Source organism: Poeciliopsis prolifica, unplaced genomic scaffold (genome assembly GCF_027474105.1).
Source record: "Poeciliopsis prolifica strain line A6 unplaced genomic scaffold, Auburn_PproV2 SCAFFOLD003, whole genome shotgun sequence".
Classification (NCBI taxonomy): domain Eukaryota; kingdom Metazoa; phylum Chordata; class Actinopteri; order Cyprinodontiformes; family Poeciliidae; genus Poeciliopsis; species Poeciliopsis prolifica.
Genome location: NW_026562378.1, coordinates 19,700,985 through 19,726,860, shown reverse-complemented (window position 1 = coordinate 19,726,860; position 25,876 = coordinate 19,700,985). Strand labels below are relative to the sequence as shown.

General features: G+C 37.1%; 2 protein-coding genes across 2 annotated transcripts; one reads left to right on the top strand and one right to left on the bottom strand.

The window, feature by feature from the left end:
* Positions 1–413: 413 nt before the first annotated feature.
* znfx1 (zinc finger, NFX1-type containing 1) lies at positions 414–16,262 on the bottom strand. The gene is made up of 18 exons (XM_055027115.1): positions 16,113–16,262; positions 14,218–14,894; positions 13,853–14,087; positions 13,419–13,768; positions 13,147–13,326; positions 12,934–13,040; positions 11,308–11,546; positions 11,089–11,217; positions 10,727–10,875; positions 10,447–10,599; positions 10,182–10,299; positions 9,540–9,772; positions 7,985–8,124; positions 6,154–6,286; positions 5,828–5,995; positions 3,756–3,866; positions 3,523–3,618; positions 414–3,328 (listed from the first exon to the last, which is right to left on the bottom strand). The coding sequence occupies exons 1-18, from the start codon at positions 16,156–16,158 to the stop codon at positions 881–883; spliced, it is 5,712 nt and encodes a 1,903-aa protein (XP_054883090.1). The 5' UTR covers positions 16,159–16,262; the 3' UTR covers positions 414–880.
* Positions 16,263–18,127: 1,865 nt separating this feature from the next.
* Positions 18,128–24,976, top strand: tbc1d20 (TBC1 domain family, member 20). The gene is given in 9 exon segments (XM_055027451.1): positions 18,128–18,563; positions 18,753–18,909; positions 18,911–18,938; positions 19,162–19,231; positions 20,246–20,432; positions 20,539–20,640; positions 21,301–21,442; positions 22,155–22,333; positions 22,534–24,976. Coding segments are annotated over 9 exon segments (1,182 nt in total). The 5' UTR covers positions 18,128–18,511; the 3' UTR covers positions 22,799–24,976.
* Positions 24,977–25,876: the final 900 nt, after the last annotated feature.

The following is a 25,876-nucleotide window of genomic DNA, read 5'->3' as shown; positions in this document are numbered from 1 at the left end:
TATTACCCTTTTCCTCCAGCGTCGCCTTTCATCCAGCTTTCCTTCAACTCTGTGCTTGAACACTATAAATACTAAAAGAGTGGCCAGCTTTTAAAGTTTATTCACTGTTAACGCTACCCTGACAACATTTTTGTTGTCCCCCACCTTCAGATAGCAAAGTTTGCACTGTAGCTGTGCCTGTGACAGGGACACATTCATCATATAATAAAGTGATGCAAGCTGGTACAAGACACCAAAATGAAACTCAGCGAATATGAGTCGTGCATAGTGAAGAGGAACGGTAGTTATTTCAGGGTTATTTCTTTGGCTTCATTGCCAATGATATCGAGGCAAAGACACAAATGTTTTACCCCTCGTTGCAACTAGTTCACGGAAATATTAGAAAAAGGATGAAGACAAAAAATTGCATTACCTACATCTCAGAAAATAATTTTATTCAAGAACACAATACATAGAAAAGAAAACAGAAATCACATGAATAATTTTTTTTCTTTCATATGAACAAACATGATTAACAATCCTTTATGTATACATTTTTTGTTGTGCAGTATTCTACTGCCACCTATTGTTTGGGTACATGACAGATGTTACTGACAGTAAAAAATATCCTTTACACTCCTGCATTACATGTTTCATTCATCTCTTGTTAAGCAACGCATATAAATGTATATTCTTTAAAGAAATCTTGTGATTTTGCAAGAGCAAATGTTAAAATGCTACTACCCAATGCATCTCTTAAGATTTTAAAACATATTAAACCGAAAGACATATTTTTTCAGAAATAAATCACATGCAAGAATAATGCCAGATTGTGACAAACTCATTGACTAGTTGTTCTCATTTGAGCTAATACAATATCTGAAGTTTATGACACTGCTTTTTAGAATTCACGTGGGTCAAAGTTCAGAAGATTATTAGCTTCAGACCAGGCAGAATGCCGAGATCCATCCATTTCTGTAGCAACTTCATTGCCACTGTCCAATGTATGGTTTTCTCCACCAATAGATGCTTTGCAGTCAGGACATTTTGATCTCTGATTAGCTCCTCCACATTCTGTAATGACATAGACATGGCCATTGGGACATTTGTGCCAGTGGCCTGGAGGCATTCGCATTGCTGAGACAATCATCTTTCGCTCTTCCTCACTGATCCCTAAGCCTGTGGCTGGAAATCTTTCATCCAGACTCTTCAGGGCTTCTTTCACATTTAGCTGATCTTGCTCAGTGAACTGACCAGGCATTTCTAAGGCATGTCTGATTTCTTGAACTTCAGACTGCATTTCCCTCATCTGGTCTTTTGTGTCTGCAATGTGACAGCGGACATTGAGTTCAGCCAGTAAGTTGAGTCTCTGTAGCTCTCGCTGCAAATCAAAGACTTGTTGATCTGTGAACCTCTGGCTTGTGTTATTGAGCCAGGACATGAACTGATTGACATCCTGTCGAAACTTGCAACCGTCAGTGACTAACATTTTTTCCTTTTCAACTTTTAGAAGTTTTGCAACTCTTATCAGAAAATCAATCTTGTTCTCCAGGATCCACAGATCACTTGCAGTGAGGTAAGTTTTTTCAAGTTTTTCTTGGATCTCGTTATCCTCCTTCTGCACATATTTTTGACAAATGTTCAGACCTTCAACCCACTGTTTTTTAAGAATCCTTCTTTTTTCCTCAATATCAGACTCTCTTCCATTTATCTTCTTCTTTACCATCTCTATTTCAGCCAGACTGCGGTTGACATGTGATCCATAGCGCAGATTCTTCCGTATTGGAGTTTTACACCTGGGACATTCTTTTAGCTTTATTGCTACCTGCTGTTCTTCAGGTCCCTGGTGGACTTCAGACATCCACTGGTCCATAGCTGTGGACTCAAAGATGTGTCCACAGTCCTCCAGCTGAATAAAACGAGCATCGGGTTCATCTTCAGTGCCAAAGAAAATCTCTAAGACGTCATCGTGGTCGCATATGCGACATTTGGTTGGACATTTGTCTCCGCAAAGACCAATACATGGGTGGCCACACTTTAGGGTCTTTCTACAAGGTTCAGTGCATGGTGGACGATCGCATGGCTCGTGGCAAAGCTTACTGCAGGTTTGGTGAGGGCATTGCCAGTTACATGGCTCAATGCAAGGAGCACAAGATTGCCCACACTCCCTCTTACACTCACTATGAACACAGCAGTTCTCACAAGGTTTCCGACAGGGTGGGCAATCACGGGTACAAGGTTCTGTACACTTGTGAGAGCAGATCAGAAGACGTTCACACCGTCGAGAGCATGGTGAGTGGAAGCGCCCCTGGTAACACTTGCTACATGTACCGCCACAATCATGCCCACATTTTAACTGGTGCTTACATCGTACCCTACATTCAGGCTGCTCTTTGCTTGTTTTGTAAAAGCATGGCCCTTGCTGGTTGTGTCCACAACGAAGGTTGAATATGACTGTCACTATGCACCTAGTGCTGCAAGAGCTTCCACAGACTGAATCACAGCGATGTCCACAGGGAAGGAGCTTCAGGCAAGGTTCCTCACATATAAATGTCCCTGGATTCTGGTGGCAAGGAACCATTTGTAAGTGCTGACACTGAGGTATGATCTTCTCAACCTTCACCAGACATTTCTTTGGACATTTTTCATGACATGTAAGTGTGCACTTGTGTCCCTCATCACATAAGATCTTCTCACACTTCTTGGTACATTTAAACTCCTTGTGCTCTTGATCATAAGGATGACAGGCTCTAGTACAAACATGGCCACAATCCAAACGAAACTGGCAAGGTTGGGTGCATCCCCCCTCAGGTGCATCTTTGAAATCATCTGCTTTAGAAGCCTTGATCTGTCGATTTGGATGATTCTGGCAGCACAGCGTCAAAGCTCTCCCAATCTGCTCTTTCTCCCTCAAGGTGTGGAAAATGTTGCTCCACAGTTCAACTCTGCTAAGGATCTCACTGTTGCCAATACAGTAAAGTCCTTTCTTAGCACGTGACAAAGCTACACAGACCCGATTGGGAATGTTCAAAAAGCCAACTTTTCCTTGCGGGTTGCTACGTACAAGAGACAACAGAATGATGTCATTTTCTTCACCCTGATATTTGTCTACCACATGTACTTTGACCCCCGAGAAGTCACTGGCAGGCATTTGTTTCCGCAGGCAGTGAAGCTGGCCAGTATAGGTTGTAAGTATTGTAATTTGCTCTGGTTTGTACTCTTGGAGCAGGAGGTACCGGCACAGAGCAACAACAAACTTTGCCTCATAAATATTCTGATGGCTTCTTCCATCTTTGATCTCTTCCTCTAGGTGGTTGTGTTCCAAGAAGAATAGATTTGTGTTCAGGCCCTGTTAAATTAAAAGGAAAGCAAATTTTATAATATCCCCCAGTATACAGCACATTGCATATCAGTCTCACTCAACTTAAAATTGCAGGAAATGCCTAAAAATTACAAATATCTTTATTCATGAGGGTGAGAGATCATATGTTTGTCGGTTCAACTAAGCATGAAAATTAATGTAAGTGAAAAGTGCTTCAGTACCTTGATGTTTTCATACTCAAATACAGAGGGATGGTTCTCCAATGCAGAGTAAATGTGTGGGGTCAGAAGACGAGCAATATCCGGCCTCATACGATGCTGAAGAGCAAAATACAAACAAAAATTAAGTTTATACTGCAATATGTATTGAAAACTGCTTCAAAATCAAGTTCAGCTAGCTTTTTTTGTGTGTGTGTTTACATCAGAAATGAAATAATAAAGTGATAAAAACAAACCTGATAGTTGAGTCTCACGTAAGGCAGTCCCATGTTCACCAGCCTCTCAAACATAGACATTTCCAGGTTGAAGTTTTTAGCAAGCTCAAAAACTGTGGCACTGGGTCTCAACTAGAAAAAGATAAAGAAAATAACTTGTACACGTCTTTTTACACAAGTTCCTCACATTTCAAGGGTTTTTATCTATCTTTCCTCCTCAGTTTTTAGTTAAACTTGACATATACTGTATTATTTCCATTCAAATATCTCCTCTTGATTTATTTATCAAATTTAAGATTTTTTTCTAGGTGGATTCTGTTCCACATTTAATTTATTTTTCATCCCATTATCACTAATTATTTTTTATATTTGATATTTACAGGTATTTTAGAGTTTGTCTGAAGCCAAATATAATTTGATGTTTTACTTTATTGATTTGTTCTCTGTTGAAAGATTTTTCAAAGTATAATGTAAATATTTTTGCCATTCTTAGGTCTGCCACTGCATTCCCCAATCATAGTAATGATTGCCTTACGATTTAGAGTTTATAAGACAATTATAAATCATTTGTCTTTTTTTTAACGTAGTATTGTGTTTTCTGGCATGCTTGTTAAATTATCTCTTTTTTATGCCTTTATATTTTTGTTTTACAGATTTTTGTTGGCACCAATGGCCTTTATTTGACAATAATCTGATAGGAAGGGGGCAGAGAGAAGGAAGGAAGAACATGCAGCAAAGGAAGAAAGAATGGGAGTCAAACTCTGGATGGCCACGTTGAGGTCTGTAGCCTCTGTATGAGGTATCTGCTCTAACCACTGAGCCATGCAATGTCCCATTTCTTTGTTTTTTATGGGAACTATTCTTAGAATAAAATCAGATCAATTTATCTGATTGCTTAAACTGATTTTGTTTAAATGAAGTTAAACCTCTCCTGTCAGCTGTGATAAGATCCACATGAACAATTTAATATACTCAGCTGGCATCTTCAGTTGAACCTTACCCATAATTCCATCCATCCATGACTTTTATAAGTGGTCGATCACATTACAGTAGTTTTTAGTGAGGACTTGCTTGAAGCTTATGAATACAAGTGAAAAGAGCACTAATCCTAGAGTTGATATTATTAGTATTTTGTGTGTTGGATTGACAGCAAAAGTAATATAAAAACTATGAAAGTTTATTTCAACTCTTTCTTTTCTCCACTGTTTTGCCTGTGAGTGTTAATCTAAGTGCCTGTATATTCAATCGCAACTTAATTTAGCTAGAGGACAGCGTGTGATTGTGCCAGTACAGTACGTGGGAGGGGTGTGGAGGAGGCAAGACGAATTCTAGTAAAAATGTGAAGCATTGTGTTCTGCTCGATTCAACACCAAACCTGTGATTAATGAATAGCACAACAATGCCAAAACTTATTTTGCTGGGAAAGTGTGAGACAGCTACTTCCATTACATGCTTGGATTCAGGTTTGGTTTCTGCAAAAACAAGAGTGCTAACACAAAGTTGCAGATGATGTCAGATATTTTAAACCCATGGACAGAGAAGATAAACTCCAATTTGAAAAAAAAAAATCCATGAATAAACTGGGTAATAGATGCAAGTAATGGTTTGCAGCCGACTGAAGTTACACAGTAAGATGAGATCTGGACAGAATATTTAGACATGTGATAGAACTGTGTGTAGTTGTGATCACATGCCACAGATTGCTAGACAGGCTGCCTGTCCATATGTGCTTGGCAGGCCTTGACAAGTTGCTGTATAATAGTCTACTGATGTCCAGAATATCACTCTTCACAAATCTCTTCTGTCTCCAGTAACGGTTTGCTCAATTTTCTTTTCAGTTTTTTTTTTTTTTTTTTTCCACTGAAATTTCATGTCTGCCATATCATCATGGAAGAAAGAACATAGGTTGCAGAACAAACACAGTAAGTCATTTACAGCAATGCCATGAATACAAATTTTATCCAGACATCTAAGTGGGACGTCTTCAATTATGTAACAGCATCTTGGTAAAACTGTGCATTAGTAAATACAAATCTGTGGTGGTGAGATTAATTAGAAACAAGATCACTAATTGTTTGGGAAATTGCTTATACCTGCTGGTGGTCTCCAATGAGGATGAGGTGTTGGCAGGCTCTGCTCAGTGTTGTGATGGTGTGGGCTTCCAGAACTTCTGCAGCCTCTTCAACAATCACAAGACACGGACGTACTTCCTGCAGAGCTTTACGGAACTTGGCTGCCCCAGTTGTTGTCATTCCAATAACCTAGAATGAAAATGGTTTAAGTCTGTTAAATCACACAGCTAAATACAATTAACTTCTGTGGTCATAAAAACATTTATTACGATAAGCTTCATATGGTGTGTCAGCATTTCTACAGAAAAATCATGTTTGAGCTATTTCGCAATCAACTGGTTCTGTACCGTTGCTTCCCTAAGGACATGAAGGTTCTCCTGTCGTTTAACATCAGTCATTCTGTCCACTGCGTTTTGATACGCCTCCTCAGACTCCAGGGCTTTGGTACGGACCTCTATTCTGTAGCGCGAAACCCACAACCTGTAAGCATAGGTAAACACAATATAAAACACCTGAAAACATTAAACTTTCAGTTTGAACCAGTGTTCAATGTGTTAGTTAAAATAATATGGCTATTTTTTGAACTACGAGGGATTCCTGCAGATTAATTTAGATTATACAAAAAGGCAACAAGGTACACTGTTTAATTTAAGGTAAATAATAATGATGCCAAGGTTTTAAAATAGTTACGTATAATATTTAAAAATAAAAAGATAGCTATTTTGTATTTTTTGTATGAGGTTTTGATGCTGAAAGAAAAATGTTGAGAGAAACATCAGAAGCCATTTTAGTATTCATAGTTCATAGAATATTTATCTTAAGATGAATTAAAACATCAGAACACCCAATCACATGATGATGAATGTTTTGAAGGAGTTCATATCAAACCAAAGATGACTTGATACCACTGATAATTATTGAAGAAACTGGAAAAATAGGAAATCAGAATATTGTAATTATGGACAAAAATATTTACAATCTCAATAACTTCACAAATCTCAAGATGTAGGGAAATAAACTTTGGAATATGAGAAGGACTTTTTTTCTTCTCACCTAGGGAGATTTAAAATGGTATGAAAAATTGCTGTGCAACAAGCTAAAAATAAAACAATTTAAAAAAAAAACAAGTATCAAAAAAAAAATCCAAATTGGAGTAAAATTATGTAATGAAGCAGGTACAAAAGAATAAGATTTTGGTTTTCAAAAGACTGCCCAGAAAAGTAATTTTTGATGATTATAGCTGTAAATTATCTTTTGTTAGGTTTTCTGTCCTCCTGGGCTGTATTTGTTGGTAATGAGAAAGTTGGTTAGACATATTTAAATAAGCATGTGATCCTCCCTAAGACTTTTCATTCATTCCTTTATACATACCTAAATAACCGACACATATTGATAATACAGTAATATTTATTATATTTATAAATTAAAATCCTACTACATTATTGTTAATAATAACAATACTTATTTTTTTTCAGGATCACTTTAGTTACTTTTAACTAAATACCACAGAAGATCAGAACAAAAGATTTTGAAAGCAAATTATAGAGGTTGGTTGTAGCAGTTTTCTGTCTACATAAAGAAAAGTGCATGTTCACTGTTTGTAATTAGAAATGAAAATCAGAAAATGAAAACAGAAAATGTGACCCCTGTTTATTGATTTTGTGAATAATTCCAAATTAATCCACTGGGAATCATATCAACTTGAACTATGAAATATGGCCTTGATGAAAAGTCACACTGAAAAGTCTATGCAATTAAGTTGGGTAGTTTATCGCATACAGTAAAAACTAGGTGTGATGTGGGGAAAAATCAATGGTGTAAATTTTTTTTATGGATTACACACTCTCAATTGCCAAAGAAATAGTAGTTAGACAATTACAAAATGATGTTGGATTTAATGAGCATTATGACTTCAAAGTCATTTTTTAAAAGTTTTCAGTTACAACTTGGCTCTGTGTGACACATTTTTTTTTACATATTATTTGATTTAATGATACACTTTGGAAACATAATTCTTCTTTAAGTTTGGTTAGAAATTAATGGAAGTAAAGCTGGACATTGCACAAATTGAAAAGGAGGGCAGTTGAAATAAAAATAAATGAATAAATGACAGAAGCAGGTGATTAAAGTAAAGTTACATGGTGAACAAAAGAAATGTAATTAGAAATGCAGATTTACCGGTAAAGTCTCCATCTGTCTTTCAGATTAAGACTCCAAACGTCAAAAACATTCTCCTCCTCCTGGTCAGTCATAGCCGAACTCTTCCCAAGCTCCTGTTTGACTTTTTGCTTCATCTTTTTCCTTTGGCGGGGTTGCACCTGGACAGATAAGAAGAGGGGAAACTTTTATCATCATACTTTCAGTTCATTATAGTTAAGTTATCAACTTGATTATGTGGCTGTTCTTATTTATTAACTGAAATAGCTTTGTGCTGAACAGTTTCAAAAGCTATAATAACTTTGAAGAGATGAAATTATACATAGGAATCTTCTTGGCAGAGGGAATCCTATTTGGAGTACTTGGAATAATAAAGTTGCTTGAGTAAATCATGCTGCAGCAGTAATTTCCATTAATAACTACACTTAAGTGATGTACTCAATTAAAGCAAATAAACTGAAATTAAACATAATGTTTAGTTTTGCAGCTTGAAGAATGATAGTTAAACTGAGATCATTTGAGTGGATTGTAACTGCTGGGATTGCTAGAGAGCAGGACAGCACATACAAAAATGCACACCTTTAAAGCATACAAATTGTTTTCTGTTGTTGTTATTGTTGTTTTTCCATTGGGCAATATATTTTATATATAAAGCCACAGTTTGATATGTTTGTGTTGTGACTTCATTTATTTTAATTAATTTTATATATTATGCTGTAAAACTTAAAACAGTACGTTAAGAATTGCCTGGTTAGAAGTATGAGCAGACTTAGCCAATGGATTTATAGATTATTGTAAATTTTAAAAATAAAATAAAATAAAAACAAAACTCTGAAGAAAAGCGTTTATCCGTATAAACTGTCAGTCTTAGTTACCAAGGAGGGATAGGCGACAGCACTTTGTAAAATCCTGTAAGAATGACAACAGGTGATAAATCACTACTAGGTCGTAGGTCTTCTCCGTTCTAATTAGACAGTCACTACCATTTTATACTCAATGTTTCTCACAAAGAGTGTAGGATCCAACATTTCTGGTTTGGATCAGCAGCATTGTAACTCAGGATGTTGACAAGATCTTGAACATAGATGATGGCTTCATCCTTATCTCTAAACCCTCCCTAAGTTCCTGCAGAATGAAAATACAATGAACTTCACATAAATGTAGTTACTCCTGCAAGAGGCTTTTTTTTCAAAGAGAAGATACTTTCAAAATTCCACAAATAAGAACGCAAGTAGATAACCATGAGAAGAAATTGATAGTGCTTAAAAAATAATGGTTAAAAACAAGGAAATATGCCCATAGCTAAAAATAAAACATGTTTAAATTACTTTGGAGTTGTTTTGATATTTCGACTTCCCAGTGTACCTGCTGTAGCTGAATGGAGCATGAGCAGCTCTTTGGGCTGATTGGATGTTACAGGAAGCCATTTACACATCAGCAGATTTTTGCAGTATCTCCAATGCTTATATTGAGGTCAGGTGAGAAAATTGGTAGCGTGTACAACACCCTTATAGAGTGAATGGTAGAGCGTAAGCTGTAATGTATATGTCTATATATGTATGTATGATATTGTTACCTTCCATTCTTCTTCTTTCTGCTCAGCCCTTACGTCGACATTGTCCAGGTTCATAGCCAGCATCAGTTCTTCCACTTCCCTGACATCCTCCTCCATGTTCCTTTTCTTCTTGTCATCTCTGCCAGCTATGGGACCAATTGTCCAGCCATCTTCAATCATCCGCTCTGCTTGGATCAACTCAGCCTCCTCTTCAATTTCAATGAGGTCTTCTTCCTCCTCTACTGCTTCCTCTGCTATATGATGCAATAACAAAATATTGGATGAGAATCAGAAAAACAATATTCGATTTGGACAGCAATGTAACGCTATAAAATAATAGGTATTTATTAATTACTTATATTGCTGAACAAAGCAATATAATGTAAATGACCAGGCTCCACCACAAAAGTACTTAAAGAGCAAGCGAAAACAGTTATAAATTAAAAAATATCCTAAACATTTATTTTCATATTTATTTCTTGTATGTTTTATTATGCAGACATTTTCAAATTGCCCAGCTTACTTGTTTTGCTATCAAACAGAATTCTTCTGATGACTTTGTGATCATTTTAATGTTATGGAACTCATATGGGTTTAATTTAGCAGGTTGTAATGCCAGTTACCAAAAACCTATATACTATTTTCACAGTTTAAAAGACCTACTTTCGTTTCCATTTGCAGTCTCTGACTCCCTCTGCTGGAAGTGAGTCGATCCCAAACCCAACCATTCTATCATCAGATTGGGGGTCTTTTTTCTCCACATTTCAAAGCCATCCTCCATCTGCAAATCATTACAAGGAAGACATTTGTAATGCATTCCCATATGGGAATGAGTTACAAATGTGAATGTTGAATTGAGTTTGTTTCAGTTTTCACATGTGTAAAAGAAAAACAGCAAAAAAAAATTTTTCACTTTCTATTGACTCACAAGGGGTGCAGGGGGGGAGTTGAGATTCGTCCAATGTCTTTCTAACATAAATTTCTGGAGGAAGGTTTCACGCATCACACCTTTGAGAGAACACTCTAACTTCAAACTTTGACTTTTCATTGCCCTTTCCTCTTCACACAGTTGCCTGTAGATCTTTAAAAATAAATAAGAAGTACAACTTACAGCAAAAAAAAAAAAAGCACAACTAAAATATGTTATTTCTTTAGCTCAATCGCCATACTTCCTCACACAACAGTTCAGAGGACATTTGAAAGCTCACCTGATTGAATGCAGTACGAAGGTGTGACGGAAGTGTGCGTTTGAAATGTTGTGAGTGGCTCAGCTCACGCAGATTGAACTTTTTCAGAATCTCACTGTTGCTGCGACCTCCTACTCGCACAATGCCATCCTTCAGAAATTTGTGAATTCCTTAGATGCAAAGGCAAGCCAGATTAATTATTCTTAAACGTTATTTTACCTAAGGTGTGATTCAAATGTCAATTCCTCATTAATTATATATATATATATTATATAGATGTCAAGTATATTTACCTTATCTCTATTTGTTATGCTGATATTAGTCTTTACATGTAGATTTAAGTAGTCTTGGAAAATATGTGTGAATCCATTCTGACTGCTTACCTTCTAGGAACTGATCCAGAGCATGGTTAGTATAGCATACAACCAGCATTGGAGCTGAATTATTGTTGTTCCACAGATCCGTATTGGTCAAGAGAGCCTGAGCAATCTTTAGGCCAACATAGGTTTTTCCTGAAAGGGAGAATTTAGATACATGCTTGTGTTCCAGTAAAAAATGGCAGTATAGATTATGGCTCAAGCAAAATGTTTTAGGCTTCTCACCAGTGCCAGGCGGTCCTTGTATGATTGCCAACTCCTTGGTAAGGGCAAGCTGAAAGGCTTTCATCTGAGATTCATCCAAGCCCAATTCTTCCATGTCAGGCCAGGCATCTATATCCAGGCTGTTAAAGGGCCTTATGCTTTTTATGTGTTCTGGTTTGGCAACATGCGAGAGGTCATAAACAGCTCGTCTTTGTAGGTATGCTGGTGGTAGCATATCAGTGGAACACTCCACAATGTATCTGAAAGCAAGCATATCCGTATTAACAAGACAATGCTAAGAGACTGCCTCATTTGGTATGTGTAGCAAGATGTTGCATATTTTCTATAAAACTGCAGCTATCAGTTTGGGTAGCAGCTTAGGAAAAGTGATTTTAAAAGTTAAACCAGGGACTATTCTGGAGTTTATTGTGCTGAGAAGGATTTTTCATAAAATAAAAGCAACACCAATAAGCCTAAGCATTCCTCTTAGGCTTCTTCAAATTTGCTAGAGCACAGACCACAAAAGGAGATCTATCTTTACCACAACAATAATCCGTCTATGAAAATAGCTACAAAATCACTTTAGCACTCATTTAAAAATATGCTCTTATTGATAGTTCTCTCACTTTGTTTATCTGCCGGTGCAGTATTGGCTAATTTTAAATAATATTATTCATCTATCTTAGGCTTTAGAGCTCTTTCCCAGGAGAAAGATATAATTATTAAACATGTGATATACTGAAGTGGAGGATTAAATTGGTTTGTGAGAAAGGCAATTTAGTGACATTTCCCCCAAATGGTTTAAAGATTTGTTTGCATTCAATGACCTAAACAATGAATTTCATGTACTATCCAGAGAGCTAATGGATATGTATACATTTAACATAAAATAGTGGTGATATTTGCAAAAGGACAGATAAATAAGCTGAATTAAAAAAAAAAAAAAAGCTCTTGTAAGCTCTTGTAATTCAAGAATTACAACGGCCAATGAATTTAATACCTGGGGGCAAGCAACATTATATGATTTCATATGTCATAGAGGTCAGCATATGTGGTAGTTAAAGCACTGAATCACAATTATCATTAACTGTCTAGGTGCACAATTTTAAATGCGCAAAAGAATTGGTTGGATGCAACTCCGCTTGCAAATGGTATTTTCAACCACTTTAATGAACTTCTAGGGTTATTTATACTCATACCTTATATAGATCCTAGAGCCCAAGATACAATGGCTGTACCACTCTCCAGACTCCTAGAGAGTGGTATAGTTTGTATGATGGAAAAAAAGTTCTGAATGGGAAGAATTTGTGTAATTGGGTGTTATAGAATAAAACTGCAATGTAAAGTTTTCGTATTACTGTACAGTTGTTAGAGTTGTTGAATAGCTGTACCAAGATTATTGCAGAAGATTTTTAAATTTAAGATGGTATTAATTTCCATTTGAAAGGTTTGCAAACAACAGCTTCCACAAAGTTTCAGGTTACATTTAGGGCACTTGAGAATTAGAGTTACCAAAGAGTTAATTTGCAAAGCATGACAAATGTATATTTTTCTTCACGTAACATTCTCAAACATATCCCATGTATCCTAACTGCTTTAAAAGCACAATGGAATTCAAAACTCTTCCACATGCACAAACAGCATTACCTCTGAAAGGGTAAATCATCCTCAGTCTGCTCCTTCAAGCCTTCCAAAACATATCGATAAGCCTCAAAGTATGCAGTCGTCTCAACCATCAGAAACAACTGATCTGTCTGTTAACAATAACAACAAAGATGACATGAAATATTATCTATATTACAGATACTAACCCAGTATAAATATAAACCAAGTTACGTTCCTAGTGTCTTTCTGCCCCACCTGTATTCTGGCCAACTTCACCCTACTTTCCTCTGTAAAGGTAATCTGGACCTGCCCTTTCTCCAAGTATTTTGGGTCCCGATCGGTCACTGTGGCAAACAAGAAGCTCTCAAAGTTGTCATATGACAGACAGACCAGGGAACCAAAGAGCAGCCTCTTAGAGTTCTGCCAGCGCACAAACTGCAAGAACAAAAATAAAGCATTATTAACAGCCTTGTTTATAAATCTCTTCATTTTTATGGAAGACTTATGAAATCAATCCAGAGCCTCACCTTAAGTGGCTGAACATCAAACTGGACAATGTAGGCGATACCTGTCTGCGTGCACTTGGGCACCACCAGTTGTGTGGCAAAATACACACGAATGTCATCCAAGCGCTTCATCTTCAATGGGTTATCGTTCCTTCCCATGGCCATCTGGTTCTGGAGCAACTGCTGAATTCCCTCACGAAGCGGTCGCACAAAGTCTTCTCTAAGCAACCGGAAGTGTGTATCGAGGTAAAGGTGGGTGTTTGTGTATCTTTGGGAGGTAAGGTTAGGTCTGAGAAATGGTTTGTGGTTCTGATGGAACTCCTCAGGAGTTGGGTAGAGTGGTATGTTTCTGAAATCTTCCTGTTCTTCACCTGTGGCAGAAATGTAAGCACTTAAACAAAGAGAAATGTTTTACAGCTAATCATGTGACTAGAAATATCTTAAGGAGGCCTGACCTTCATTATCATCAGCATTAGTCAGAAGACCATAAGTGTCCTTGTCTGTACGGAGGGTACCTTTCCTCGATCTCTCCTGGAGATGAGCTATTAGAACCTTGAGAGTTTCCATTTTTTCCTCTACTTTAGGCAGGAAGGCAACACCTGATGCCCTCAGGGTGTTTATAGAGGCTTCAAGCAAAGTCACTAACATATTCACTGTATTGACAGAGCTTGCAGGGAAGATACTAAGCACCTAAGAAGCATAGATGATAAACAGTTCATTAGGTAACAGTATTTTATTCTGTTAAATACACTGGAAAATTTACTATTGCCAAAAATTAATTTTCTCAAGCAAGTGGTACATTATTTCAAGTGATAGTTACCTCTAAAAGAATGGCTGTGATGTATTCCAGATGCTGTGGGAATTGTGCTCTGCGGGTCTGGTTGGAGTCAGACATCATGGCTCCCACATAGTGAAGCAGGGTGATGCTTAAGAACTTTGACTCTTTTATGATGTTAGCCAGGTGCTGCAGGGTACCTCGATCTGTCCTTGAAGTGAAGGCTTTGCTCACCACCAAGCAAATAAGTTGGACAAGGTCTGGTCTCATTGGTGTCTCACCAAGAAGCACTCGAAAGCCAGGATTTGAGGAGAGTGTAATGGCCACAACAGAGGGTTCCTGTTTGGAGAGGTCTTCCAGTGTTTTATAACCCAGTTTACGATCTGTCCCATCTTTGTTCTCATCCCTGCCTTCCCTTCTGTCTCCATTGTGTCCCCCTCTCCTTGCACCTGTTCCTGCTGCCCCTGCTCTCATTACTTGTTCATTTCTGGCTCCTCCAAGTCTCAGCCTTTCAGCACCTCCCCCTCTATGTCCACCTCTCCCTCCTCCTCTCGCTCCTTCTCTCTGTCTGTCTGCATTTCTTTGACTATGCCCCTGACTTTGTGCTCTTCTTCTGACTTCTTGCTCTCTCACTCTGTCTCCCTGCAACCCTCCTCGTCCTCGTCCTCTTTGTCCATGTCCATGTCCATGTCCATGTTCATCTTGGCCATTTTCATATTGACCTGAGAGAAGAATAATAACAGTGATTTTTTTTTTTTTTTACAATTAACAGGGGGTCTATGCATCGTGCAATGCAAACGTATTCATTCTCCTTGAACCTTACATTAACTTACCAACATAGAACACAATTTTGAAACAGATGGAAAATACAGTTTTCAAAAATATTCACTATAATCAGAAAATGTAGGCAAGTATTGTTATTAATCCCCTTTTACTCTGATACCCCTAAATCAAATTGTATGAAACAACGTCTAATTACGTGATAAACTCTACTTTTGCATCATGAAGATTGTTCCATATAGACCTCAGAGATTTGTTAGAGTATAAGCAAAATACCCTAATGATCTGACAGATAAAGTTGTGAAGAAGTTTTACGGTTTATAGAACTGGAAAGAGTATTGTGAACCTACTAACAAAACAACCACAACAACAAGCACCATCAGCGCCTATGGTTACTTTAGAGGAGTGGCCCAAATCCACGTCTCAGGCAGGAGAATTTATTGACAAGTGGACTAATAGCTGCACACTCCATAAATATTGCCTTAATGACTAAAGAGCAAGAAGAAAGCTGCTGTTAAAAGAAAGCCACGCAATTTCTAATTTGCAGTTTGCTATGGGGAAAACAACAAATATGTGGTAGTAGATCGGGTGTGACTAATAATTAACTTTATGCAAAACTCAATGTATGCAAAAAAACACATTGACTGTGAATATAATTGCACCATTCTCCAGTGAGAATGGTGTGATCACTAGATCAGGCTGTTGTGATGTTTGTTTTTTCCACAAGGAGAGGCAGATGGGTCAGAGGTGATGGACAGCTGGATGGAGGTAAATACGTGGTAATCATGAAAATGAAAAACTTTCAACAAGATGACACCTGAATTACAATGAAACAGTTAAGAGCAATACGTGGCACTGTGTTACAGTCCAAGCTTCAGACCAATTAAGAATCTGCACTAAAACAATAAAACTGATAGTGTACACATTGAATATGACTACATTTTACAACTATAAATGAAATAAAATATTTTGGAAACCACATATTGTTTTGCATCGACTCCACACTACTTTGAGTTTGAACATTAAAATTCAAATAGATACATTGAAGTTTGAGCTTATAACAAGACAAAATGTGAAATTCTTGAGGGAGTTTTAATACTGCTTCAATGCACTCCACTGTATGTGTTATTCTGACAGGCATATTGATGGAAATAACTAACCATTATGAGTCCCTCTTCTGTCTGACCTAAAAGTCAGCCTATCCATGGCATTTCATGTGGTAGTTGTTGATTTCTATACAGGTTGTACAGGATATTTCTGAAACAGAAAATAAAGTGAAAACAGATATGAACACCACATCCAAGTGAATATCTAAACACAATGAAATACCCGAGCATACCCAAAAGTAAAACTCAAAGAAAACAGATAACATGTAATTCTTCACACTCAGAATCAACAGGAATTTCAAAGGTCAAAATAATGATTGCAGTCAGATAAGATAATTTGCTTTAATTTTCACATAGGAAATTCAAGCAAACTTTCTGATATCTTGTCCTGATCCGTTTTTAGAGCAAAATGCGTGTGTACATTTCAGTCCCGCGCAATACTGAAGTAATTAAAAATCAATCTAAAAGGTCTTTCCAGAACATTTTCTTTGCAGTAGTTCCAATTTGAATCCTTGTTGCATTAATATGAGCTTCAGTCAGAAGAAAGTGCGCCCTCTTTAGGAGTCACTTCATTCCTGCGTTAGTGTAAGTTTCCTTTCTCTGGAAACGGTGACGACTTTGACAACAACAAAGCATGTTATGTTAGCAACCCCCAGCACAAACGTCTCCCCAAATAAGAATTAACTTAACGATCTATATGTATTACTGTAGAACCAACCTCAGTTCTTGGTATACCTGTAATCGAGTTAAGGACATTATTTTATCATGGAAATTAAATGAAATAGGCTATTTATTAAATGGTAATTAAATAAATAGCTTCAATATATACCAAATAAAATGAAAATGAAAATTTTCACCTTAAAATCAGTAATATGTTACAGTGCTACGACACTGAAGTTGTCGGAATCTAAAAAGGTTCAGTCAGCTCTGCCGGTCGCTGGACGTCCGATATCTGACTGCGCCAGCTGTAGGCGGCTTTATAACTACTTCCTAGTTTCTGTTTTCGTTTCATCAGAACTACACCACGCCTAGCAGACACAGACGCTGCAGGGGAAGAAACCGTGACTCATCTTAATCAGATGGTACTGACTGGTTCCTGGTGATTGACTGGTTGAGAATTTGTTTAAGGACAAGTTGGACAGTGTTGATTATTATGACAAGACGACGCTGCGATGGACTCTGCTGATATGTTTATGTCAAACTGGTGCTATTTGCAGAATGAATGTAATTGTATTTGCATTGCATCCATACATTTGCAATGTGACATTTGAGGATACAAAATGTAAAAATAAAACCTAGATAAAAATACTTTCTTTGCTGCAATTTTACATTTATCCTTATTGTGAGTGAATGTAAGGATGAATGCCGCCCAGAAGTCATGAGCATACATTTCCCAGCATGTTCAGCCTTTCAGTAGAGAAAGTGATCTGCATTGAGTTCCTCAAAACATAAAAATCTGATAATCTGATGTGGTTGAATAACACCACGGGGATAGAGAAACAGAGTAGAACAGAGACTGTTTCTGAGGAAACTGAAACAAACATTACTTCCTGTTGACATCCTCTCAGCAATGTGTAGAGCTGTGAGTGTGGAGATCCTGTACATTGCGTTACTTCAGCAGCAACATAAAAGAGAACAGGGTCCTGCAGATTATAATGGAGGAACTAGTGTTGCTCCAATTTGATGAGTTTTGTTGTTGTTGTTGTTGTTGTTGTTTTGTTTTGTTTTGGTGTCACTGCATGTATGTGTTTATTTGAAAACTTTGTATTTTGTTAAATTAATACGATAAGGCAGTATGTCTTTATTGTGCTTTTTTTATGGAAAACTACACAATTGGATATTATACTTAAATTTTTGAATTGTACTCTTGACATTATTACACTTTTTCTGATACATCTGTTGACTTTTTTTCTTTGTTTATTTTGTATTTAGTTGTGGCCTTAATTTGCATAACATGTAGTGGAACTGAAATACATACCCCGATTGGTTTTGTTTTGAAAAGAAAAAAGAGAACGCCCTCCGCCCTACTTTCAGCTGGGTCTTTCGCCGGCTGACTGGTAAGGAACTGACTCCGCCACTCAGCTGGAGCAGACGTCATCATTCATTCTTAGCAGGGAAGCTAACGCTGATGCAGATCACTTCCGCCAGTGTAAACATGTAGCGGCTTCTGCGGTTCTTACGGTATATTCCTTTTAACTAGCGCTCTAAAAAACTGATGGCTCTTTTAGTGGAAGTATCGTTAACGGAACCCGACTGGTGCGGTGCCAGCTTGGTTATTAGCTAACACAGTAGCAAGACAACTATCAGGGGCCGTGTCTTTATGAAGGCTACCGTTGCTAATTAAAACAACGGCTATTTACTACAGCAAGCATAGGAACTGTAACAGGGGGTTCGTCAACCGAAAAATATCAAGAGATGATTTGCAATAAGAACTCACCAAGAAGAGGAGAGAAATGAGGACGACTAGAAGTGATCGCTCGTCGTCGCCGATGAATGGAAGACAAGGTACGTGGAAAACAGTGCACCACGCAAAGTTAATTAAAAGACTGCCAGATTGCGACTACTCACGAAAGCAGTTATAAGTCACTGGTTCATATTTTTTTGAAACGTAATCTCTCAATTCTGCTTGCAGGTTTTTACTATTGATTTTTCACTGTAACGTTGAGAATAGACACTTTTTCCCCCCTCTTGTAGACTGGGAAACCAAACGGAAACGGAAAATTGCAGACATCAACCAGGCCCTGAGTGTGGATCCAGTGGACGTAGCAACGCTGAGGAGGATGGCAATCAGTGAGGGGGGACTGCTGACCGATGAGATTCGCTGTCAGGTCTGGCCCTGGCTCCTCAACATCCCCCCAACCCTATTGGATCAAGAACCTGGTACCGTTTTTTGCATAGCTCTTTATTTTTGTGTGTATATACAAATGCATATAAAAAGCAATTTTGGATGTATATATATATATATATTTTCCCTCAACCTGATCAAACTTCTGCTTTTTTTATTTAGCATGATGGCAGTTATTTTCACACTCTGCTCAGGTGCAACTTCTCCTTGCATACACTGTTTGCTTATGGTAATTTGTCCTGTCCAGAAAAAGTAGAGCGGGAAAACAATAAGGATTACAACCAGGTCTTGCTTGATGTTCAGCGTTCTCTACGAAGGTTTCCACCTGGTGAGTAGTTTGCACAACAAACTGCTGTTATTCACTGCTTTGCAGTATGTCCAACATGTGGGAGCCTTTTTAGGAAGCTGTCATAATCTCATTCAAATTACTGTTAAGGTGTTGGAAATTCTTGTTTTTTTATACTAAAGAGACAAAACCTTTTATTTGTATTAGAGAATCATATTGGAATTTGATTGTAGGATGCTGCAAAGGTCTTAAAATGTTTATATTCTGCTAACAAAACACCTTAATGAACTAAAAACAATTAAATAAATAAAATAAACATTCTCTTGAAATTAATACAATCTTACAAATTTTTAACCCTTACTTGCTGACCTGGAGGATTCAGCTGACAGTCAACACTGATGCCGTTTTTATTGGATGCACTATGCACTACAAAACATTTGCCAAGTCCTCTCACAAGTTATTTTCTAAGTCAGAATTGGTTGTGAAATGCTGTGCTTATGTTAGTTGGTCTTGGAAAGGATTGTCTAATATCCACCAGTCTGAGTTTCACATAGCAAAGTTTAATACCTTGTATTACTTGTATGCAAGTGAAGGTTTCATTTTTGTGTCTTCAATGTAAATGTATTAATATAGCACCTGCTCACAACAATGTTGTCTCAAGGCACGTTTACAAAAAAAGTTGTAAGACCATTCCAAGACCATTACATACATTTCAAATTGATCCTATTTAATAAACTAAGTTTTTATTTAAGAACAGCCCTGTTTAATTAGTTTTTTCAGTATTAAAGTTAATACGCTTCACTTTTCATGCAGCCTCAAAACCTATTTCAAAAATGCTATTTTTTATTATATAGATAGAATATTATTAAAACATATTTGTTTCTCTTAAAAAATTTATGACAAAAGTTAGCTTTAAGAGATTTTGACTGGTCTGTCTTAAGAATATATACATTTTATTTTTAGTTGCCCTGATGTTTTAAACATATTAAGATATTAAAAAGCAGCAACACTGAAAACGTATAACAGCAACATTTCATCTTCAATGTGCTTGTGCAGGTATGCCAGATGAGCAGAGAGAGGGTCTTCAGGAAGAACTAATTGACATAATCCTGAGAGTGCTGCAACGTAATCCCCAGCTGCACTATTACCAGGGATACCATGACATTGTTGTCACCTTCTTGTTGGTCGTGGGGGAGCGCCTGGCAACTGTTCTAGTGGAAAAACTCTCCACACATCACCTCAGGTACATGCCAAAAGCAAATTGGTCAGCAGTTTGTCTTCTGTTAAGTTTGTCTTTTAAGGTTAGATTAGACTTAAATCTGAATTCTTTGTTTTGCCCTCTATCACAGGGACTTCATGGACCCCACCATGGACAACACAAAACACATTCTTAACTATCTGATGCCTATTATTGAAAGGGTCAACCCTGAGGTGCAAGACTTCATGCAGCAGTAGGATTTCTTCTTATTTTATACACCGTTATGATTGATGATGCTGGCTCTGGTAGATATTCAAAAAACAAAATCCTCTAAAATGCTCACGGTATAAGAAGAATGAGAAGGATGATACATGCACAACTTAAAAGGGAAGAAAACTTAAAAAGCACAACAAAACTGTTGTCTACTTTAGACAGTCACAACAGTTTTACAGGGACATAAATCTAAAAGCATTGAATGGAATTTTGCATCCCTGAATATTAATTCTTATTAACTAACATGTTCTGCTGTGAAAAACCCAGAAGCAATGTTCTATTTAAAAAAAAAAAGTTCACATAAATGTTTCACATTAATATTCACAAACATTGCAGATAAATGCAGTCTCTGCGCTCTTTAACAGAACACTGATCCTATTATGATAGCTTAACTTCAGACTGTAAACAGGACGTCATTAAGTCCTTTGCTTGGCGCGCTGATTCCATTGATGGCCTTTTGAACTGACTTGCTCTGTCTGGTTTCCTCATGTAACCTAAGATTTCTGATCTTATTGTGTGGTTTTTTTTTTAATGAATGTATGAATATAATTGGTAAAACAAATTAGTGGGTAAGAAGCCGTGAATTATCTCAGGCTTGTTTGTAAGTTGTTCTCACTGTAAGTCTTTTATTATTTCTCAGGGCTGAAGTGGGCACAGTCTTTGCTCTTAGCTGGCTGATAACCTGGTTTGGCCATGTGCTCTCTGATTTCCGTCATGTTGTACGGTTGTATGACTTCTTTCTGGCCTGCCATCCTCTGATGCCAATCTATTTTGCGGCTGTGGTAAGTTTCCTTTCATGTCTACTTAATTGAATATTTCATCAGAGAAAATAGTTTTGATACAGTAATATGAAACAAATAGGAATGCACTGTACAGTAAATGCCCTCAGTACTTAGTTTGGGTCCTGATGTGTGGATTACTATATCTGTGCAGTGTGGCATAAAGGCCATCACATTTTTTTCTTCCACTTAACTTTTCACTATTATTCTCAGGTACAGCAATTACTTTTCACACCCTATCATTCATGTGTAAGATGTCAATGGTTGTCTGCTGAACAACTGTCCCAAATTGCAACAGGATTCTGTTGCAATTTGGGACGTTCTAATTTTTTTTTAATTAGGAATAAGCCATAATCATTACATTTACCAGGGAAAAAAATTCTACTCTACTGAGATGCTGCTGTGACTTAATCAGATTTACAATTTGGCACTTTCCTTCCCTCATCTTTGATAGAAAGAGAAACAGTTGAATGCTGATGTGATTGATCCCCTTTGAGAAGGGTAATTTTAGCTGTGTCACATCTTGATGTTCGACATGTTTTTTATTTTCTTTTTTTTCCTCGAGATTGCAACTAGTTTGGCAAGCCCGATTTTTGTCTGAAATGTTGTTGCAGCTTGTTACACCCCTGACAGCAGACTTTTTCAATGGCACTCACAGTAAATGCTTGCACTTGTTATGATGGCCCTTGAGAAATGCGTGCTTTATCTGTTGCAGATTGTGCTACACCGAGAAGAGGAAGTGTTGGACTGTGAATGTGATATGGCAATGGTCCATCACCTGCTGTCTCAGATTCCCCAGGATCTGCCATACGAGACCCTGATCAGCCGAGCTGGAGACCTCTTTGTCCAATTTCCTCCCTCTGAATTGGCCAGAGAGGCAGCTGCACATGAAAGGTACTTAAGTCCTTCGGGCTGATGCTTGTAAACAATTTTTGTGCCATCTTTTATTTCTCTCCCTTGCATCTTCTTTTAATATAAAGCACAAATTAAAGTTTCCTTTGCTTTTCACCAACAAGCATAATTTGCTGTTCTTCTATTAACTTCTTCAACGTCCTTTTTTTCTCCCCCCTTTTCATCTCTATTTTCCTCCTAAGCATGGCGACTTCTACCTTTAAGGACTTTGAGCTTCCATCTACTCAGCAAAAGCCGGACACAGTTCACCGTCGCAGACGCAAACAAAAGCAGGGTTCTCCAGAGAGCTCGACTGTGAGCCCTGTCATGACTGTGGCACAGCCTTCAACTGCCCGGCGCTTTGTCAGATTGGCAGTCATGGGTCTGACTGTAGCGTTAGGGGCAGCAGCTCTTGCTGTGGTTAACACAGCTCTGGAGTGGGCCCCCAAGCTGGACTTATTTCCTTGAACTACCCTAAAACCAACATGACATCTTTTCTGACCTTGACTGATGGGTCCTTTCCAAGAACGCTCTGACCATTTTTGGAGTCTAACACTGGCTGGAGAGTGCTAACTAAGCTGAACATCTTAACACTCCTCTGTTGTTGTCAAGGATGTGACCAAACATTCTGCTCTGAGAGGAGTTTATAAGTCCATGGCACTTTTGAATCCTTAAAAGGGTGTGTAGGTTCAAAAGCTGCTGGTGCTCCTAAATGAAGAAATTCTCAATGTTAAAATGAAGAAAATATTTCAAAGGACTGTTGTTAATTGTGTCATAATTAAAGTTTATTTATATTTTGTAATAGGACGTCTGATTTAGTGTTTCGCTCACTGAGATTTATGCTGAAAGCCTGACTCACTACACTTGAAACTTGCTGCCAAGAATGAGAGAATGTGTGTTTGTGTGCATGTGTGTGTTTGATTGCAACTCATTTGTTATATGCATTTGATACCTGTTCTGAGACCAACTTGAGGATCCCCTGTATTTAAACAACTGTAAAATTTGAGGGATGTTAGTAGTTTGACTGGAACATGAAACCATTTTACAGTCATAATTTTATGGGTTTAAGTTTCTTCATCCTCTCTTGTTTTTCAATTGTAGAATTTGGATCTTTTTCTGTAAATGGAGCATCTTCTAGAAATGTCAATCTTCATTGTGCATTTTAATTAAGGTTTGTGGCTAAGATTATCTACTTTTCATATGGAAATGCATACAAATGGGTATAAGCAAAGTAGTCTAATTTACATACGTCAGTAATTTTATTGAAGGTTAACGCTGATATCATAGAAATGGCTTTTGCAATCTGGAAATAAACAATGACTTAGCAAAGAGTTGCAAGAAAACCCAAATATTTAGTAAAACAATCTGGAAAATGGCTCCTCTGAGACATGCCCTTAAATAACTATTCAGTCTTCTGTCTCTCTTCTGGGTAAGTTCACACGAAGAAGAATAAATGTCTTTGCAAGGTATCTTTAAATCCTCCTCTGTAAATAAGGATAATTTCTTAAAGTGGCTAGAGCATTCACGCTGGTCTACCTGTAAAGTGCCACTCTTATTCTTTGTAGTGGAATAAAATGCTTGAATTATGTTGCAGAAATGCTGATGACAAAATCATAGCACATTTAGATCCTGAACCAGAACAGCATTTTAATCCCTACATTTAAGCTTTGTATTATATTGACTGAATTACATCTGTCCAACTTTATTAGAGAAAGCTTACACACTTGATGTTAACTTTGTGTTGCAGAACCCAGTAGTACATTTTAAGAGGATTTATTTTTATATGTCTTGGGAAGCCTGGGTATGAGCAGCATGCTGTTCTTTGGCTATGGGTATGAAACTAAAGTGTGTGCCTGAACACAGAAGGGTGTGACAAATACATGCCAAATTATAAGCAGACTACTGACATTTCAAAAATGGCTTATGTCTGGAAAAACAAATACTACTTGTCTGATCTCTGGTTTGTCAGAACAGATTTTCTTCTGGTATGCAATTTCACTTTCAAACATATCGTAAGCTTTATTTGAACACGACACTTGGTAAATTTAGTTTCTGAGTGTGCAATGCATTCATGTTGTCCAAGCTTTTCTATTCACCTTTTTAAAAAGGTGAGTTTTATATCATTTCCTTTTTGGAAATGACATAAAAACTTGTCTTGACAGAAAATTAGAAACATGTCAAGTTGGTATATTTCTTGATCTATGTAATGTTTTTTTTCCTTTAATTATAAAAATGATGGCTGCAGAGTGAGGAGTTACCTACATACTTATGATGGCATATTGTTCTTTTAATTCAGCTTCAGTAAAGCAACTCACAAGAGAACTCAACATTTATCACTCTGTATCTGCATTGTATTTAAAAGATTAAGAACCCATATTATGTGCCACAACTGGAAATGGCTCTAAATCTCTAAACCATAATGAAGATGACCTGACACAAAGGAATCTATGAAAACACCTGCTGATCAGTATCACAAAGGAACAAAGGATCACTTAGTTTTACATAAGATGCCACTCAGTGGAATTTATTTTCATTGCACTAAATGATGTATCTGCCTTTTGATTATTTTGTTATAATAAAACTGATATACTAATGTAAAGTTGTACTATAGATTGATAATAAACTTGAGTGAAAGTGTTTGCTGTATTTGTTTGAATTCTTTATTCGGTTAAAACATAATGCTTTTTTGATGCTGAAATAGCTTTTCATTTTAAAACTTGTAGAGTATGAAATGTTTTAAAAGTTTTGTTAATTTTAAATAGTTGTGCAGCATCATTTAAAAAAAGTTATCTCAGGGCCCTTATGCTAAAAGTGGACAAGTTTAATCTATTAATACAAATGAAAAGAGTATGAACCGTAAAACCGGTATATAGTGAAGTATGCATAAAGGTCTTTTCTGAATACCACCCTATGTTCTTTTGGAGAGTAGTTGAACGATACTAGATTCCAGTGAGATTAAAAAGCCAGTTGGTCATTTCACTGATTTGTCTCACAATATGTGAATTTGACCTCCAAACAATAGAGGATTCTGCACCTTGTTGAAGGAGACTCCATGTTTGAATAGTAATTTTTCTCTCTCTCAGCATGCCAATGTATGCAGAAATATTTTATAGCACAGTGCTGTGCACATATCTTTGTAATGAAAACCATACAGTAAACAAATATCTAATTTTAAATGATTTACATGTTTTTATTCTAAATTGTACATATATCACAATGTTGTGAAATGCTACTTGTGTGTTTATCCATATTACTAAATGCTATTTTCTTTGACAGTGAGACCAACCTATGTTGCAGCTGACTGAACTTTAAACCTTTCGTAATCTCTTAACATGCACAATTTGGAGGTGTGTGTGCTTCTCTTTCTCTTGCGCTCCCTAGACTCACCTGATAAATTCTAAGTATATCATGTTGTTTTGAGCTTTCATTTTGCTTCATTTGTAACCTTGTTCAAATTCTCTGACTGAACCAAAGTTGTGCGAGCTCATCCACATTCTGCATTCATTTCTCGTTTTCAATGTCATTAAGCGGGTATAGTGTAAAGTG

Bases quoted from the DNA above. Each gene is read 5' to 3' on its own strand.
- znfx1 (XM_055027115.1), bottom strand. From the start codon at position 16,158: ATGGATAGGCTGACTTTTAGGTCAGACAGAAGAGGGACTCATAATG. The intron at 10,876-11,088 runs GTAAGCAGTCAG...TTTGCATCTAAG, and splicing joins TCTGGATCAGTTCCTAGAAG to GAATTCACAAATTTCTGAAG. The intron at 3,867-5,827 runs GTATAAGCAATT...ATCTTTTTCTAG, and splicing joins TCATTGGAGACCACCAGCAG to TTGAGACCCAGTGCCACAGT.